Source organism: Polyodon spathula, chromosome 56 (assembly GCF_017654505.1).
Source record: "Polyodon spathula isolate WHYD16114869_AA chromosome 56, ASM1765450v1, whole genome shotgun sequence".
Lineage (NCBI taxonomy): Eukaryota > Metazoa > Chordata > Actinopteri > Acipenseriformes > Polyodontidae > Polyodon > Polyodon spathula.
The window spans coordinates 362,423-380,459 of NC_054589.1; the positions used below are offsets into that span (position 1 = coordinate 362,423).

At 43.7% G+C, this 18,037-nt stretch overlaps 1 protein-coding gene across 1 annotated transcript in view; it reads left to right on the top strand.

Moving 5' to 3' along the window:
* The window catches only part of LOC121307508 (neurogenic locus notch homolog protein 1-like), a 34,813-nt gene extending 19,417 nt beyond the window's left edge, over positions 1-15,396 (top strand). Inside the window, exons 10-34 of the mRNA XM_041239690.1 lie at positions 882-995; positions 1,102-1,335; positions 1,467-1,577; positions 2,771-2,963; positions 3,070-3,215; positions 3,329-3,442; positions 4,224-4,343; positions 4,459-4,611; positions 4,714-4,942; positions 5,101-5,302; positions 5,482-5,635; positions 5,757-5,941; positions 6,247-6,379; positions 6,584-6,841; positions 6,942-7,054; positions 7,151-7,722; positions 8,226-8,651; positions 8,742-8,890; positions 9,589-9,808; positions 10,080-10,170; positions 10,338-10,500; positions 10,965-11,263; positions 11,411-11,558; positions 11,654-11,751; positions 12,080-15,396. Coding sequence (XP_041095624.1) covers positions 882-995; positions 1,102-1,335; positions 1,467-1,577; positions 2,771-2,963; positions 3,070-3,215; positions 3,329-3,442; positions 4,224-4,343; positions 4,459-4,611; positions 4,714-4,942; positions 5,101-5,302; positions 5,482-5,635; positions 5,757-5,941; positions 6,247-6,379; positions 6,584-6,841; positions 6,942-7,054; positions 7,151-7,722; positions 8,226-8,651; positions 8,742-8,890; positions 9,589-9,808; positions 10,080-10,170; positions 10,338-10,500; positions 10,965-11,263; positions 11,411-11,558; positions 11,654-11,751; positions 12,080-13,498 — 6,044 coding nt within the window. The 3' untranslated portion in view covers positions 13,499-15,396. The remainder of the gene's footprint in view (positions 1-881; positions 996-1,101; positions 1,336-1,466; positions 1,578-2,770; positions 2,964-3,069; positions 3,216-3,328; positions 3,443-4,223; positions 4,344-4,458; positions 4,612-4,713; positions 4,943-5,100; positions 5,303-5,481; positions 5,636-5,756; positions 5,942-6,246; positions 6,380-6,583; positions 6,842-6,941; positions 7,055-7,150; positions 7,723-8,225; positions 8,652-8,741; positions 8,891-9,588; positions 9,809-10,079; positions 10,171-10,337; positions 10,501-10,964; positions 11,264-11,410; positions 11,559-11,653; positions 11,752-12,079) is intronic.
* The last annotated feature ends 2,641 nt before the right edge of the window (positions 15,397-18,037 follow it).

Consider the following 18,037-nt stretch of genomic DNA (forward strand, 5'->3'; position numbering starts at 1 on the left):
AAAAGCTTAGCCGCTGAAAAGGGTCCGTGCAGGAAAGAAAGATGGGACGACTCAGTGGAGTGTCTGAGGGAAGGCTGCAGTGTAGAATACACACACAGTTAATCTTTGTAACAGGAAGGGGGGGGGGGGTTGATTCAGGGTCCCTGCTTTTCACGCTCCTATACACCATATCCATAGAAATGAAGACTATAGCCTTGACTGTTTGATTTCATAGGAGGGCTGGAAAACTGTAAAAGAAAAACCTATAATCCAGGTAGAGATTGGAGTTTGTGGTATTTCCAGTGCAACTGGTTGATCTGTAGTTTTTAAAGCTGTTGAATCTTAAGAGACTATTAACAGTTTTCTTCTTGATTGGAAGTTGAGTGCTTTAAATAAAAAAAATGCAAATAGTCATATAACATAGTGTCATTTAGGCATCTGATTTGTTGTTAAATATTCAAATGAATACATTTCAAATGAAGAGCCTTTTAGATAAAGGACAGCCAAGTACAATCGGAATAACTCATTACAAGGATAGCTGTTTTGAACAGTTGTTTGGCAGTGGAAGGAGGTTAGAGCTCAAACAGTGCATGAAGCTGTAGAATGTCATTGTTATGGAAAAGTTAAGAGGACAAAAGGAGGCAGCCCGTTTGTCGTCCTCACCACATTCATAAAACAGTAACTCTTTTGTCTGAGGCCTGTTGGTGAAGCCTATACGTTTTCAATCCACACTGTGAACCCAGATTTCAAAGAGAATTGGTATAGAACATGTTTCTGATGCACATCTGAATTTGAATGCAAAGAGCAGTTTTAGAACTGGTAGGAAGCACCCCAGTGTATTGATCTCTGCTAAAGTGCAGCGCGTCCTCATTTAAAGCAAATCTCTCTCCTTGACATTGCAGGTTTCACAGGGTTTCTTTGTCAGGTGGATATTGACGAGTGTGCCAGTACGCCTTGCAAAAATGGAGCGAAGTGCGTGGATGGGCCAAACAAGTACACCTGTGAATGTACTGAAGGTGTGTGTTATATTTATACACTTTGCGACTTGCATACAAAACTATGTACAGTGTTAGCCATTTCGCGTTTTGGTCCGTTCTGCTAACTTTAACTGGTCTCCCGTAGGCTATTCTGGCATGTACTGCGAAAGTGATATTAACGAGTGCGACCCGGATCCTTGTCACTACGGCGCCTGTAAGGACGGCATTGCCACCTTCACCTGCGTGTGTAATCCTGGCTACACCGGTCGTCGGTGCGAGATCGACATCAATGAGTGCCAGAGCCAGCCATGTCAGAATGGGGGAACGTGTCAGGACCGAAACAACGGCTACTTCTGCAACTGCCCTAAGGGGACAACAGGTGTGCTTTCCTGAGGTTTTGTTTTACAATATAATTTTTTTTTTTTTTTATAATACACATTGAGTGCAGTCTAAATTGGAAAGACTGTTACAAAATATCTATCTGAACTGTGTCTGGTTGTGATTCTCTAGGAGCAAACTGTGAGGTAAATCTTGACGACTGTGAGAAAAACCCTTGTGATTATGGCAAGTGCATCGACAAAATCAACGGCTACGAATGCGCCTGTGAGCCGGGCTACAAAGGTAAGAGCTGGTACTCTGTCATTCGCTCGCCTGGGACCCGGTGCCTAGTCTGAGCGTGTACTGATATACTATTTGACAGGTAGCCTCCCTGCTTTGTTTAAAGCATTCAGGTCTAGTGTTACCTGCTTCGTGTCGGAGAACACTAGTCTCAGTCCCTCAGCTGGAAGCAGATCTGTGGAAGTCTTTGCCCTATTTGTTTCCCAAAAGATTTTACGATGCCCGGATTTAAAATGCAAAAGAAAGAAAATCTTGAAAAACAAAAGGGGGGGGGGGGGGAGAGATTTGTGTAACTTTTTGAGAAACGTGCTGTACCACATACAAATAAGACATTATCTCAACTCGAGGACAGCTTATATGAAAACAATAATTAGCGAGTTTTCTGTTTAAAAAAAAAAAAAAGCTGAAGCAAAATGTCATCAATTAGGCATAGAGAGCAGAGAGTCCCATGGGTATCGTGTTGCTGGCCTTGCCTAACTGGTTTGTTTGATCATGAGAGAGAGACACAGAGAGGGAGACTGCACCTCGATGAATAATAGTGGGACCCATCTGACTCCATTCACCTGCTCAGGATGATCCTCGTCATCATCGTTATCAAGCCGCAGTGGCCCAACCGTTTCTCTGAGAGCTCTTCTGAATAGAGCCTTTCTTCTGCCAGACTGCAGACTGCTGTGTAGAATTACAGGCCTAGATTATAACCCTCCCTTCCTCCCCTCCACCCCCACCAGCACTCTTTTCACTTCTTTATAAAAACCCAGAGGCATTGAAATTTATAACAAAAAGGGAGTTGTAATTTGAGAAACAACCCTGTCCATTACCATTTTTAATTAATAAGAATGGGATGGGGGTAGATTAGTTGTTGCTTAGTCATGCGTAGAATAAGGCCTGTGCTTTCCGCCGTTTGTGTACAGTCACCGGCAGTCCATTAAAGGGTAAATTGGTTTCCCCCTTTTGTATTTTGGCTTATTGTATTGTGCAAGAGTGTAATCTTAAAGTACAAGTGATTCAGATCTGGAGTCTTGTTTTGCAGAGGCCAAGTGAAACCACATACCCAATTATAAGCTTGAGGTTAAATGCAGGTGTTTTCCGAAAAAAGGGGAAGACATTAAATTATTTAATGTTAAACGTGGGGGTTTATTTTTTGTGTCGTCATGGAGAATGCTTCAGCTTTTATTTTGGATTCTTTTTATTTTTAGGTACGATGTGCAACATCAACATTGACGAGTGTGCCTCAAACCCCTGCCACAATGGTGGCACCTGCAGGGATGGCATCAACAGCTTCACCTGCGTCTGCCCAGAAGGGTACCACGATCCCACCTGTCTGTCTGAGGTCAATGAGTGCAACAGCAATCCCTGCATTCACGGGTCGTGCCAGGATGGTGTCAATGGGTAAGCCAATTCCTGCACAACTGCAGTGAGAACTCCTGCACTGAGGTCCTTTTTCAATTAGAACCGCCTCTTGATGCATGGTTTTAACTTTATTTTCTCTTCTCAGCTACAAATGTGACTGTGACCTCGGCTGGAGCGGTACAAACTGTGACATCAACAACAATGAATGCGAGTCCAATCCCTGTATGAACGGAGGCACCTGTAAAGACATGACCAGCGGCTATGTCTGCACCTGTCGAGTTGGATTCAGTGGTGAGGAACCATCCCTCTAGCATATTAATTAGCTGAACTTGCTCTCTGTAAATCAGTTTCATTGTTGGCAGAGTTGGTCCGGATTTGTTTTAATGATGTATCCATTGTTTTAGGACCCAGCTGCCAGATGAATATCAACGAGTGTGCGTCTAACCCCTGCCTGAATCAAGGGACCTGCATTGATGATGTGGCTGGTTACAAATGCAACTGCTTGTTGCCTTACACTGGTAAGAACTTGCTATCCGTCTTTCAGTTTGCGTAACTTCTGTATTTAGATTGGCAATTCTTCCAAATGTTGTGAAGACCTTTTGGTTTCACAGATTTAGCCTTGGTTTTTGTTTCCCATAACAATGTGAGAAAATACTTTTTCAGCTGTCTGTTTACCTTTTTGGAAAAGAAATGACACTCCTCTAGAGTTGAAATAATACCATGGTGGTTTTGGAGTGGGTTGGAAACTGCTGCTTGACCCATTTCCTGTTTGCCCGCTTCCTGCTTCCTGTCCCTCAGATCAGCAAAGACCTGCACAATGGCAGGAAACTCTGGCAAGTTTCCTGCCTGTACTTGTTGCCATAGAAACATAGTCAGTGGCTCTGGAGACTCATGCAGGCGAACTATAGCAGATACAAAAAAAATTAATAAATACAAAAACAAAAAAAATTCACAGGATAATCCTTGAGGGAACTTCAACTAAGAATGAAGAAAATGTGTCTGAATTCAGGATGTACAGAAACTAGTTTTTGAATAAAACATTTTCTATGTTTTGAGTCTGCAATTCTGATGTAATGAGTGCCCTTACTTTTACAATGCAAGTCCCCCCAACCCACCCATCCAAGAATTTGATGTGTAATTATAATTGGACTAGGTACCATAAATAGTGCTCAGAAATGACTGAAGATTCATGTGCCACTCACAAGATATTGTAACTTCAATTGTAGATATTCTTACCCTATTTGTTGTTTGTCACCACCTGAAAGGATGCAGTTTTTGATCTGAATGTATTTTTCACAGGAGCGAACTGTGAGGATCTCCTCGCTCCATGTGCTTCAAACCCATGTAAGAACGAGGGGGTCTGCCAGGAGTCGGAGGACTATGAGAGCTTCTCCTGTGTGTGTCCGGAGGGCTGGCAAGGTAGACATCCAGATCTTCATTCCAGTGTCTTTAGGTGTCCAGGCTGACCAACCAACCTTTTGAAATCTGGAAAATGTCCTGAAATGTGGTGCTTTTTTCTCGTGTGCGTCTTCAGGACAGACCTGTGAAGTCGACATCAACGAGTGCGTGAAGAATCCCTGCCAAAACTTTGCCCCCTGCCAGAACACTATTGGCGGCTACAGGTGCAACTGTAAATCCGGCTACTCTGGACGTAACTGCGAAACCGATGTCGACGACTGCCAGCCCAGTAAGTGAGACCGCGGCACCTGCGCACTGCTATCGTTAAGAGGTAAAGAAATCCCAAATGTTTTCAGTTTTAAACTAAATGATTTATTGTTTCTCTGCCCAGACCCTTGCAGCAATGACGGATCCTGCTCCGATGGCATCAACAGCTTTGTGTGCACCTGCCTGCCAGGGTTCCGTGGGCCGGTGTGTGAGGAGGACATCAACGAGTGTGACAGCAACCCCTGCAAGAATGGGGCCAACTGCACCAACTGCGTGAACAGCTACACCTGCACCTGCCCCGCGGGCTTCAGCGGCATCCACTGCGAGAACAACACCCCCGACTGCACTGAGAGGTAGTGTAGAAACACTATTCCTGGGCTCAGTTATAAAACTATAAAAAGAAAAGTGGTGTTGTAGGGAGGTTTTAATGTATTTGGTGTGTTTTTTAAACCCCGCCCCCCCCCCCCCCCCCCCCCCCCCCCCTTTTTTTTTTTTTTTTTTAAATCTGAAGCTCCTGTTTCAATGGTGGTACCTGCGTGGATGGCATCAACACCTTCACCTGCCTGTGCCCTCCTGGCTTCACAGGCAGCTACTGCCAGCATGATATCAACGAGTGTGACTCCAAGCCCTGTCTGAATGGAGGGACCTGTCAAGACAGCTACGGCACCTACAAGTGTACCTGTCCCCAGGGCTACAACGGCTTGAACTGCCAGGTAACTGACCTGGGCTGCGCTCTTCCTCGATCATCCATCGTTGAGCTTGTATTAAGTAAACACATGTCTTGAAACTGAGATGGATTATCGGAAGAAATTAGTCAGGGCTCATCAGTTCTAAAATACTTCAAGTTTTGTTGAACATGAGTTGTTAACCCTTTCTTCCTGCTTTTCCTCAGAGCTTGGTGCGTTGGTGTGACTCCTCCCCCTGTAAGAATGGCGGCACATGCTGGCAGACAGGCACCTCGTACCGCTGCGAGTGCAAGAGTGGCTGGACCGGCCTCTACTGTGATGTGCCCAGCGTCTCCTGCGAGGTGGCAGCTAAACAGCAAGGTCAGAGTCTACTGCTGCATTTAGACAATCTTTCTTTGGGTGTTTTATTTTTTTCTGAACTGGCTCTGCTAGAATGTTTTAAAATACTTTCTTCTGCACATTGGCACTCTTTAATCTCTAGGTATTGGCGTGCCTCAGCTGTGCAGGAACTCGGGCCAGTGTGTGGACACTGGCAACACCCATTACTGCCGGTGCCAGACTGGTTACACGGGCAGCTACTGTGAGGAACAGGTGGACGAGTGCGCTCCAAACCCCTGCCAGAATGGAGCGACCTGCATAGACTACCTTGGCGGATACTCTTGTCAGGTAAGGAAAAACGGGCTGTTCTACAGCAGAGAGTGGAGCATTGCTTTACTGCATGAGACGGTGTTTGATGGTTTTTATTACACACGAAATAAGAGTATTTTATGTAAAGCTTCCCAGCTACATGAGCCTGAATAGTCAATGTCATTACTTCTCCTATCCTGCCTCAGCACTAGTTAAATGCTTGACTGCTAATTTTGTTTGTAATGTTGCAACTGCTTGCTAAGCATAACAAACTAAAAGGCGATTTAAAGGCTTCCTGTCTCTTGTTTTATGTCCAATATTGATTGCTTTCTTTGTTTTTGTAGTGCGTGCCAGGATACCAGGGATTTAACTGTTCAGAGGAGAGCAACGAGTGCCTTTCACAACCCTGTATGAATGGAGGCACCTGCATTGACCTCGTTAATACCTACAAGTGCTCCTGCCCCCGGGGAACCCAAGGTACATTAACTGCTTGCCTTGGAGAATTTTAACAATGGTTTGTTACAATTTAGTTTGAGACCTCCCTGTCAATTAGTAACCTTGGAGGAATCATATTGCTTTTATGTTATGGAAATCTCTCTAGCATTAATAAGCCTGATGCACAGATCATAGCTGGTTCCTATTTTGATGACTCAATGCCATTGACCTTCCTTCCCTCCCCAGGTGTGCACTGCGAGATCAATGTGGACGACTGCAACCCGTTTGTCGATCCAGTCACGTTGGAACCCAAGTGTTTCAACAACGGCAAGTGTATAGACAGAGTGGGCGGATACCACTGCATCTGCCTGGCAGGCTTTGTGGGCGAGCACTGCGAAGGGGACGTCAACGAGTGTCTGTCCAACCCCTGTGACCCCCGTGGAACCCAGAACTGCGTCCAGCTCATCAACAACTACCGCTGTGAGTGCCGAACTGGCTTCACAGGTAAGACATGCTTTTAAAATGAACATTCAGGATTCGGTTTTGGGTCCAGCTCATTTCTCTGCCTTCACACCATATTTAAACGCTATCTTGTTTGTGGCAGGCCGGCGTTGTGACACGGTGTTTGATGGCTGCAAGGGGAAGCCTTGCCGGAATGGAGGAACCTGTGCTGTGGCCAGCAATACACCTAATGGATTCATATGCAGATGTCCTTCTGTAAGTATATTGGACATAGTAGTTAAAGCATATTATTAATTTGAGCAACATAAGGGAATAACTTTTTTTTTTTTTTTATTTTATTTTATTTTACAGGGTTTCGACGGGTCCACCTGTGAATACGACTCCCGCACCTGCGGCAGCCTACGCTGCCAGAACGGAGGGAAGTGCATCAATGGCCCCAATGCCCCCAGATGCGTCTGCCCTTCCGAGTTCACCGGCCCGGAGTGCCAGTATCCCGTCAACAGCCCCTGCAATTCCAACCCTTGCTACAACGGTGGCACCTGCAAGTTCTTGCAGGAGGCCCCCTTCTACCAGTGTACCTGCCCCACCAACTTCAACGGGCTCTGGTGCCACATCCTGGATTACAAGTTCCCTGGCGGGATGGGCGTAGACATCACCCCACCCCCTGAGATCACGGAGCGTTGCGAGAACCCAGAGTGTGAGGAGCGCAAGGGCAACAAGATCTGTGACCGAGTCTGCAATAACCATGCCTGCGGCTGGGATGGGGGAGACTGCTCCCTCAACTTCAACGACCCTTGGAAGAACTGCACCCAGTCCCTGCAGTGCTGGCGCTACTTCAATGACGGCAAGTGTGACGAGCAGTGCAACAACCCCGGCTGCCTCTACGATGGCTTTGACTGTCAAAACCTGGACAGCCAGTGCAAGTAAGTACAGCCGCACACTGGACTCAGTGTTTCATAGACAATCTAGCTGCGCTGCAGTTGCTAAAAGCAGCAATTGGGCTCAAGCAGTGATGGTTCCGGTTGTCTTAAATTGATTAGCTGCTGAAATCAACATGTACCACCATGAACAGGTGCATGATGTGGTCTAATTTGCTGCTACCGGATCATTTAGGCGAGCCATTGCAAGTTTTTAAAAACACAGGTTTGGGTGCAAGACAAAGAGTTTTGAAAGAATTGAAACGAAAGTATAAATCTTTGCCTTGGGATGGGTTATCAAGAGCAGGAATTGAAGAACACATACAACAGATGCCATTTCATAATTGGTTTCTCTGACTTCCTCTGATGGGCAACACTGGCCTCTTTCCTGAATGATGCTTAATTTGAGTTTACAGATATTACCCCCTCCTATGCTGACCCACAGCCTTCGTCCTCCAATGCTATGCCCGGTTGTATGCCATGTTAATGAACTTGTGGTTTCCTTCCAGCCCCCTGTATGATCAGTATTGTAAAGACCACTACGCGGATGGGCACTGTGACCAAGGCTGCAACAACGCCGAGTGCGAGTGGGACGGTCTGGATTGCACCAGCTCTCCAGAGAAGCTAGCGGACGGCAGGCTGGTACTGGTGGTGCAGATCCCCCCAGAGCAGCTCAAGAACAACTCGTTTGGGTTTCTGCGGGAGCTCAGCCGGGTGCTGCACACCAACGTGGTCTTCCGCAAGGATGAGGGCGGCGAGTTCATGATCTACCCTTACTACGGCAGCGAGCAGGAGCTCAAGAAGCACAACATCAAGAGGTCCTCGGGCAGCTGGGGAGAGATTCCAAGCAACGTCTTCAACAAGATGAAGAAGTCCATGTACACCATGGTGAATGCCAGGAAGCGCCGGGAGCTGGACCAGATGCAGATCAAGGGGTGAGTCTGGAGGCAGGCTGCTGGACTTAGTTGGCCTTGGACCTGCTGACAGTGTATATATAATTGTCTTTAACATCGTATCCTTTTTAGGTCAGTGGTTTATTTGGAGATTGACAACCGACAGTGCTATCAGCAATCTACAGAATGCTTCCAAAGTGCAACCGACGTGGCTGCCTTCCTCGGTGCTCTGGCTTCCAGTGGCAATCTGAATGTTCCCTACATCATTGAGGCTGTTACCAGTAAGTCCAGATACACTTCCACTAATCGCTGCCCTAATCTTGTACACTCCCCCCATACCACTTACCCTTTATTTAGTTCTGCATTACTGATATTTAAAATGTTCTCAAAGAAAATAAGTCACACTGTGCTGCAATATATATTCTGCCTATTCTAACAGAAGACAATTAAAAAAAAATACGTTCCATTTTCGATATAAAGGCTCAAAACCGCAGGCCCCAAAATGGTTAATTAAAGTAAAGGGATGCCTCAACCTTAACCTTGTTGAATGTAATACCAGGATTTAATGTCTCTCTGAGGGGTTTAGTGGTGAGAGTTTATCATTTCAAAATCATTAGGAAAAAAAATTGATCGGGAGTGTGCTAGAAGTTGGGAGTCTTTGTTATCTTGAAAATCCTAATAAATCCATGGTCTTTACAGCTTAAAGCGCGTGCAGTAATTTGAAGTTCATTAATCCCTTTTTCTTAAAGTAGAAATAGGAAAGTTGTCTCTCGGTACGCCAGGCTGAAAGGGAAGGAGATGTTTTTTGTGTGTTTTTGGTTGGTTAGCAATTTTGATTATTAGCGAATGAAACAACCTCATTTTACAAATGATTAGCTCCCTGGTTCCTGTATAGAAACCCAATGCCTCGCTCCAGCTGCGATTGCAGGTGTCGGGCATCGTGGATCCTGACTGAGAATGCGCCTCTCTCCTCTTGCAGGCGAGAACAGAGACGAGGAGGAGAAGAGGCCGGAGCTGTACCCCATGTATGTGGTGGTGTGTGCACTGGCCTTCCTGGCTTGCATCGGCGTGGGGGTGCTGGTTTCCCGCAAGAGGCGCAGGGAGCACGGGCAGCTCTGGTTCCCAGAGGGCTTCAAAGTGACGGAACCCAGCAAGAAGAAGCGGCGTGAGCCGGTGGGAGAGGACTCGGTCGGATTAAAGTAAGTGATCATCGGAGCTTAAACCATCTCAGTGCTGCTTCTGGGCACCGATGATCTTAAGAGGAGCTGAGTATATTTGATCATTTGACATAAAGGTATTTTTAAAGATGAAATGTAGAGATGTACTATTTGTTTTACGTATTGGACTGCTGTGCAGATTTGCTGCTAGATACATGTAAAAATAGACATTTTTAAGTACTCACGGTACATCATGTCAAAATGCTTTGCCTGTTTTTTTTTTTTTTTTTTTTTTTTTTTTTTAATCTAACAGACCATTGAAAATTGCTTCGGATTTATCACTGATGGACGATAATCAGAATGAATGGGGAGACGAAGAGCCCTCAGACACCAAGAGATTCCGAGTAAGACTTTCATTATTTGAATACAGCTTGCTCAACACAACAAAGAAGAAAATACTTTTTGTATGTGGCATTTTGAGAAGCGGCATATTTTTTAAAAGGTTTCTTGTTTAAATATTGATAAAGGATTGGATTTGGGATTTCTAATGTGAACTTGTTTGCTTGGCTAGTTTGAAGAGCAGGCGATGCTGAACCTGGATGATCAGTCAGACCACAGGCAGTGGACTCAGCAGCACCTGGATGCAGCCGACATTCGCATCCCCTCTATCGCTCCGACTCCCCCACAGGGAGAGATCGACATCGACTGCATGGATGTCAACGTCAGGGGTCCAGGTACAAGAAACCCGTTTACATTACCTGTTTCCCAACCCTTTTAAAGTGTATCTGTTGGTGTAATAATTACAGAGTAGATTTAATACCTGAATGCTCAGCAATATTGGAACTGCACTAGATAGAATGTAACATACAGACAATGGTTTTGGAACTAATAATAAACTGCGTTAGGAGGGATTTATTGGCTTATCCTAATAATAGCAAGCTGAGATCAGGAATATGCCTTTTACTGCAGCTTTTGTGTGTTTAGTGAGCAGGAGGTGTAAGCTAAGGGAATTCTTGAGGGGGAAATGTGCAGCAATTTAAGGCAGAACACGGAGAGTTGGAAGCTTTTATTTAGTATCTGATAGATTGCAGTTTGATTACACAAGTGTTCACAATTTAAGATGTCCACAGGGTTTTGATGTGTTAAAAAAAAAAAAAAAAAAAGCTGACTTCTTTTTTTTTTTGTTATCTTGTTTTAGATGGGTTCACTCCCCTAATGATCGCGTCCTGCAGTGGTGGGGGGCTGGAGACTGGAAACAGCGAGGAGGAAGAGGATGCCTCTGCCAATGTGATCTCCGACTTCATCTACCAAGGTGCCATCCTGCACAATCAAACCGACCGAACGGGGGAGACGGCACTCCACTTGGCAGCCCGCTACGCCCGCTCGGACGCAGCCAAGCGCCTCCTAGAGGCCAGCGCTGATGCCAACACCCAAGACAACATGGGCAGGACACCCCTGCACGCTGCCGTGGCTGCTGATGCTCAGGGAGTCTTCCAGGTAGATTGCAATCCATTATATAACAGATTGATATTGCAAGACACGTCTATCTTTCAACTCTACCAGAATAATGTTTTTTAACCACCCATATTTTTTGGGCGTAACTTGCTCTCCTTGGTAACATGAATCATTTGGCTTCCTCCTCAGATCCTGATTAGGAACAGAGCGACAGACTTGGATGCCCGCATGCACGATGGCACCACTCCCCTCATTCTGGCAGCTCGCCTGGCAGTCGAAGGCATGGTGGAAGAGCTGATCAATTGTCACGCAGACGTCAACGCAATCGATGACTTTGGTACGCTCATGTTCCTTATCGTTCTTCAAGGATGTGAATACCCCAATTGCTCTGGTTTTGAACTTGGGAATTCAGTTTCCTTTTTTTTGTTTCAGGCAAGTCTGCTTTGCACTGGGCTGCAGCTGTGAACAATGTGGAGGCCGCGATTGTGCTGCTGAAGAATGGAGCCAATAAAGATATGCAGAACAATAAGGTAAAAATCTGCAAAAGTGTCTATCGAACAGGAGATTTCTTATATGAGTGCATTGATTTTAATTGTGGATTCTTGAGAATCTGTCAATAGTAATTTACATTCTGTGTCGCTATGGAAAAAGCTTGTGTTTAAATATTACTTTAAGGAGTAGCTATCTGATGGAAAGGGAGGTCCCTTTCATGTTACTTATCATCCTCTTGGTTCAAAGCATACTACTTTTACAGTTTTCTTTTAAAGCATTAAAATGAAAGAAATATCAATGTTTTGCTCTGCTTTTAGTTTTATGTAGTAAACATATTGTATATATTTTTCTGTGTTCTCTTCCCAGGAGGAAACGCCCTTGTTCCTTGCTGCCAGAGAAGGAAGCTATGAGACTGCCAAAGTCCTGTTGGATCACTTCGCCAATCGGGAAATCACTGACCACATGGACCGCCTCCCTCGGGACATCGCACAGGACCGCATGCATCATGACATTGTACGCCTGCTGGATGAGTACAACCTGGTGAGGAGCCCTCCCATGCACAACGGCCACATTGGAGCCACCCTATCCCCGACTCTCTGCTCACCCAACAGCTACCTGGGGTCCATGAAGCCGGTGCCGGGCAAGAAAGCCAGAAAGCCAAGCACCAAGGGCATGAGCTGCAACGGCAAAGATGCCAAAGACATCAAGGCAAGAAGGAAGAAGTCCCAAGATGGGAAAGGCAGTCTGCTGGACAGTTCGGCTGTGCTGTCGCCAGTGGATTCCCTCGAATCTCCTCATGGGTACATGTCGGATGTGGCTTCCCCACGCATGATGACCTCTCCCTTCCAACAGTCCCCTTCCATGCCCCTCAACCATCTTCAGGGCTTGTCTGATGCCCACATTGGTGTAAACCACCTGGGCATGACTGGGAAGCAGGATCTGTCCATGGGCAGCTCCAATCGGATGTTTGAGTCTGTGCCGCCACGACTCTCCCACCTTCCTGTATCCACTCCCAACAGCACTGTTCTGAGCAATGGTTCCATTAGCTTCACTATAGGTGGGGGGCCCACCATGAATGGCCAGTGCGACTGGATGTCCAGGATGCAACCTCCCATGGGACAAAACCAATTCAATCCCATGAGGAGCAATAGCCAGGGCAGCATGCACCCAGTCAACCAAGCCCAGCAGCATAGCATGATGACCTCCTTGCACAACGGGCTTCCCACCACCACCTTGTCCCAGATGATGAGCTACCAGGGGATGCAAAATACGAGGCTTGCCAGCCAGTCTCATTTAATGCAGACGCAGCAGATCCAGCAAATGCAACACCAGCAGAACCTGCAGCAGCAGTTACAGCAGCAGCAAAGCATGCAACTGCAGCACCAGAACTCCAATACTGCCACCAACGGTCACACTATTGGCCAGAACTTCATTGCTGGTGACCTGAGCCAGTCGGATCTACAGCAGCTGTCCGGCAGTACCATGCCAATCCACACCATACTGTCACAAGAGACCCAGGTCCTTCCCTCATCCCTCAGCCAACCTATGCCCACCACCCAGTTCCTCACCCCTCCCTCCCAGCACAGCTACTCTTCGCCATTGGACAATACCCCCAGCCACCAGCTCCAGGTGCCAGACCACCCCTTTCTGACTCCTTCCCCAGAATCCCCGGACCAGTGGTCAAGCTCCTCCCCACATTCCATGTCTGATTGGTCAGAAGGCATCTCCAGCCCGCCCACAAGTATGCAGTCGCAAATGGGACACATTCCAGACCAATTTAAATGAAGGGTGGAGTGAGGAATAAAACCGCAGCAAACGTGGCCCACTGTGGACCAGAGGGATTTTGTATTCTGATTCTTGTAGGAGCACACTTTTAGAAAAAGACGCTGATTGTGACTGAAGGATCCTTTTTTTAAATATGGTTTTATACTAATGAGCAGAATCACATTCTATTCACCTTTTTGTATTTATTGATGTACTTTTTTATTTTATGTCTGGGGGGGGAGGATGGGTTGGGTTGGGGGAGCTGCCTGTTTATTTATACATTTGAATTGTCCTCTGTGTTAAAGAAATCCCAGGAATTGTGTAGGTCTGGCAGTTATAATCCTGGTGGAGAAACAGATGTAGTGTTGTTTTGTTTTGTTTTTTTGCTTCGATTTTTGATTTTATGGAAACACAGGTTTATTTATTGGTGTCTTAAAATGCTACTTCTCTAATTTGATTGTACACCAAATTGAATTTTAACTGTACGACTAATTTTGTATAAAAAAAAAACAAAAAAAAAAAACATTTAATCTTGTTTTAAGTTTCAGTATTATGTAGATGTATATTTGTTTTAACAGAAATGTAGTATTTTAAATGCAGACTTTATTTTTTGATGCAGGACCATATCATTTTATTATTTTTTTTTGTAATAAATGATGACCTTATAGAACCATAACCTATAAGCTAAAAGTCTTATGCAATGATGCTGCCAAAAGAAAGACTATCAAGAAAAAAATGATATAATCTGAACGCTGTCTTACAATATCTGTACCTGTGAAGATTGCCCAAAAAACTGCCATCGGATTGCAATGTTCTCCTATTAATGAATGTGTCCAGGAATTCGCCTTGCCACAGCAGTGGAAATGCCCAAGTAACTTAATAGAGGAAGAAAAAAGGATAATTTCTCATATGCCGCCTTTATAGATCACAGCATGGTGTATTGCAGTAAGGTCGTGGAATTGAATTTGCCCTGTGGGTTTAATGCATTCAACAAGCCCAGACTCCCGAGTGGAAGACTAGCTAGAGCTGTGGTATAATGAATAGAACAAGAGATACAAATGAGTTGCCCACCTAACCAACCAGAATGCACTGGAGATGTGTGTGTCTTCTGTATACTTAAATAAGGGGTTCAATGTAAGATCTGCACATTGCTACCGTTTATACAGTTTAGATTTCTTTAACACTGGTTGTCAAGTGGCTGAGACACGAGATGCAAAAGGGAAATATAGATTTTTCCTGATACATCTCTTAAAGTTTTCAACGACAGTAATTGCATGTTTGAAATAAAAAGCCTGTGGCAGATATTGAATGTGTAAATGAGGTGTATTGTTAAATAAGCAGGATTTTGTTTAAAAAATCTGCTTAATTGAATGAGTCTTAAGCATGTTGTGTTAATAAGAGGAGTCACAATGTTGTGTACAGAGATGGGTCCAGAAATCCTAACTACTACATTGCACAGAAGCAACCAGGGTATAGCGGCGTTTATATAAATATAGTGGGGATTTGAGGTCCCTGTAGATAAGATATTAATGAAATATAAATGCTTTTATCATTATTTATTGATAAACCACACTGTATCCTGGGATTTAGAGTACCATATTAAGATTTCTTCTTCTTTTTTTTTTTTTTAAGTGAAAACCCTGAATTTTGTTTTACCCATCTCTTGCAATATTGTGACACTCTTAAGGTTTCTGATGAACATTGGATGGTGTCAGTACTTGCTGTCATGCTTTAAAAACTAGAAGGTAGTTTACAAAAAAATATCTGTAATGGGGAGAAGAAGTTGCCTACCTGCAAAGTTGTAGTTTTACAAAAAAACAATAGAACAAAAAAAAACAATGTATTTTCTGTTACCTGATTTATAAACGATTGTTTCGTTATACAATAAATAAATGGTGCTGTCAGGCATCTAGATTTTACTAAGACTTACCTGAAGCTTTTATTTATTTTATTTGAATGTTATTAAAACACAATGAAACTATAAACCACATACACAATCTTATTAAATGAATATTTGAATTGCATATACACTCTGTTGAACAGTATTGTATACTAGGTACACAGCATAGTCAAACATCAAGGATATACAGCAGTGCATGAAAAAAATGAAGGCTGATTTTAATAATTTCAACAGTACATTTGGAAATAGACAAATTCATTACTGCAAATATACCCTTGGCAGTTTCGTTGTAAATATTTTGTTCGTGGCCATTAATTCTAGACACATTTCCCATCTTTTAGACCCTTCTCCTTTTGCACAAGATTAAATTATGCTCAATGAATTATCGGAGGGCTTGCTCAGCTGCAAAGAACACTTGCAACCTCGGTTCACAACATTCACTTGATTTCACCAGAGAAATATTACACGTTACAAGAAGACAAGCACACATGTCACAAAAACGACTTTGCCGTTTATAAAAAGTAATTGAAAATGAAGAAATATATTGTTTTTGTTTTAAAAGATGTGAAGTGGCAGCTGGTCCGCTTGTAACAAGAAACATTATTGTGTGAATTAAAATGTCCACTGCTGTACTTCCTGTTTGCTGTGAAGTGCTAATATCCCCATTGTCACAGCCTTTCCTTCCTGATGACAAAAACAGAATCCTCTCCCAGCAAGGTAGACAATACATTCTGCTCTGGGAAATGAAGTGCTCCATGGTTAAAGAACCGATCTGCTTTTAAGCTGAGGGAACACAAAGCCACTTTGCAGCTTGAAACTTAGTTTCAGGAGATTAGGTTTCAGAGAACTTTGGGTGTGATACAGCAAAGTTGCCTCAAACTAGGTCTCCTGGTCTGGAACCATGTTTCAAGCCACTGTTCCTGAAAGTGACTGTGTTCCCTCATGCCCCTGAGGATACTCTATTTTTGTTCACAAAAACTCCCATTTCTATTTATTATTTCAATGTTCAGCAATATTTATAACTTGCAGCTATACAATTATACAATTGGAATTGCATAAAGGAACATGATGGTCATTGAATGCTTATATAGTGCTCATTGTGTAATATTTCAATACTCCAATAACTTGAGTACATTTTCACAACGATTACTGAAACTTATGAGCAAGCCAGATGGTCAAAAAAACATACTGAATAGCAGTTGGGTGCCAAGTTTTTAAGCGACTAAAATTTACAGTCAAAACACTTGCGGCTAACTCTAGTGTTCTTGAACATCCTACCATTGCTTGCTTTAATGTTATGAATTATTACTGTTTTTAACACATTTCAGTTTGACTTTATTGAACAAAATCCTTGCTCACTGCCACAGGTCCGTAGCAACTGATAGGAAAAGATTTCAGAAAAGTTTTCTTTGGCTGAAGATGAAAGCAGTGTGGCAAACATAAAGCTGCCTGTAATTCACACTTGCACATGAAAGTGGTTTCATGTCTCTTTCCTTGAGCTCATGGAAGAGGTCAGACAGGAATGTCTCCATGACACAATATTCTGGAAGGACTGCTCAGAGAAATCAATCTTTCCACCACACCTTTCAGATAATGCATAGACTGTGCATCATTCCCGTTCATATGCAATACAATGTTCATTTTTCATAAGCACTTTTGTGCCAATGGGCAGAGCTTCGCTTGACTGATGCATGGTATATGCATATGGAATCCCTGACATGTATTCTGTATAAAAGCTGCATAGCCTAAGTCCATTTCAGTCATGATGTTCAAGGTGCTTGGTTGGCAGGTGCTTCTCTAACCAAAACTAATCAAACTACTGATGTTTTACGAGGACCAATCTCCACTGGGCTCTAAAGAGCCTTCTGCTGCAGATTTCAACACCCAAAGGTAATGGCTAAGGAATAATCAAGTATCAGAACATTTCAATGCATCAAATCAGCTTCCCATGGTGGCTATCGTACATCTTATCAACTGTGTATGGTAGAGAATCCTTTTTTATATAGATGCCTTACCAGTTCCAATCTAATGTTGATTGATTAGTTTTAACTAAGCTTGGGCCAGGGGTATATCAATAATTGAAAACTCGTTGAATTCAGTGTTGTCTACACCTTAGACAAAATTGTTTCTTTATCTCGGAAACATCCTAATTGCAACTTCAACAGGCAGCAAGTTAAGAATCTTCTCTTAAGTGTGAAACACGTTCAAGCACATCATTACAAATATGCAATTCTGTTCCATTTCAGTAGTATATCCGAAGTTATAGCTGGAAATGAAAAGTTCAACAAGGCTGGTGATTAGTATTGCTCTTTTTGAGGTGATATGCACATATACAAAACTGCACATTCTAAATGACTGAAATGAAGGAAACATTATCGATACAACTGAAATAAATCTGCTAATCAGTTCCCTAAAAAATGTATGTATTTTTTTAAATGATAGTTGAAAAACGCTATTGCATTTATGATACTGGCTTTTTATTTGACTCAATTCACGCCTGCCCGTGGATGTAGTTGCCACTGGTTTAGTGTTTGGCAACGCGCAAAGCCTTGGAGTCAATATTGTGTGTACTTTGTCGCCCTCTTGTGGAACAAAAAAAAAATTGTTAGACCTTTAGTGTATTAGAACACTTTGCTTTTTCCACTAAATACCGCAGTAAA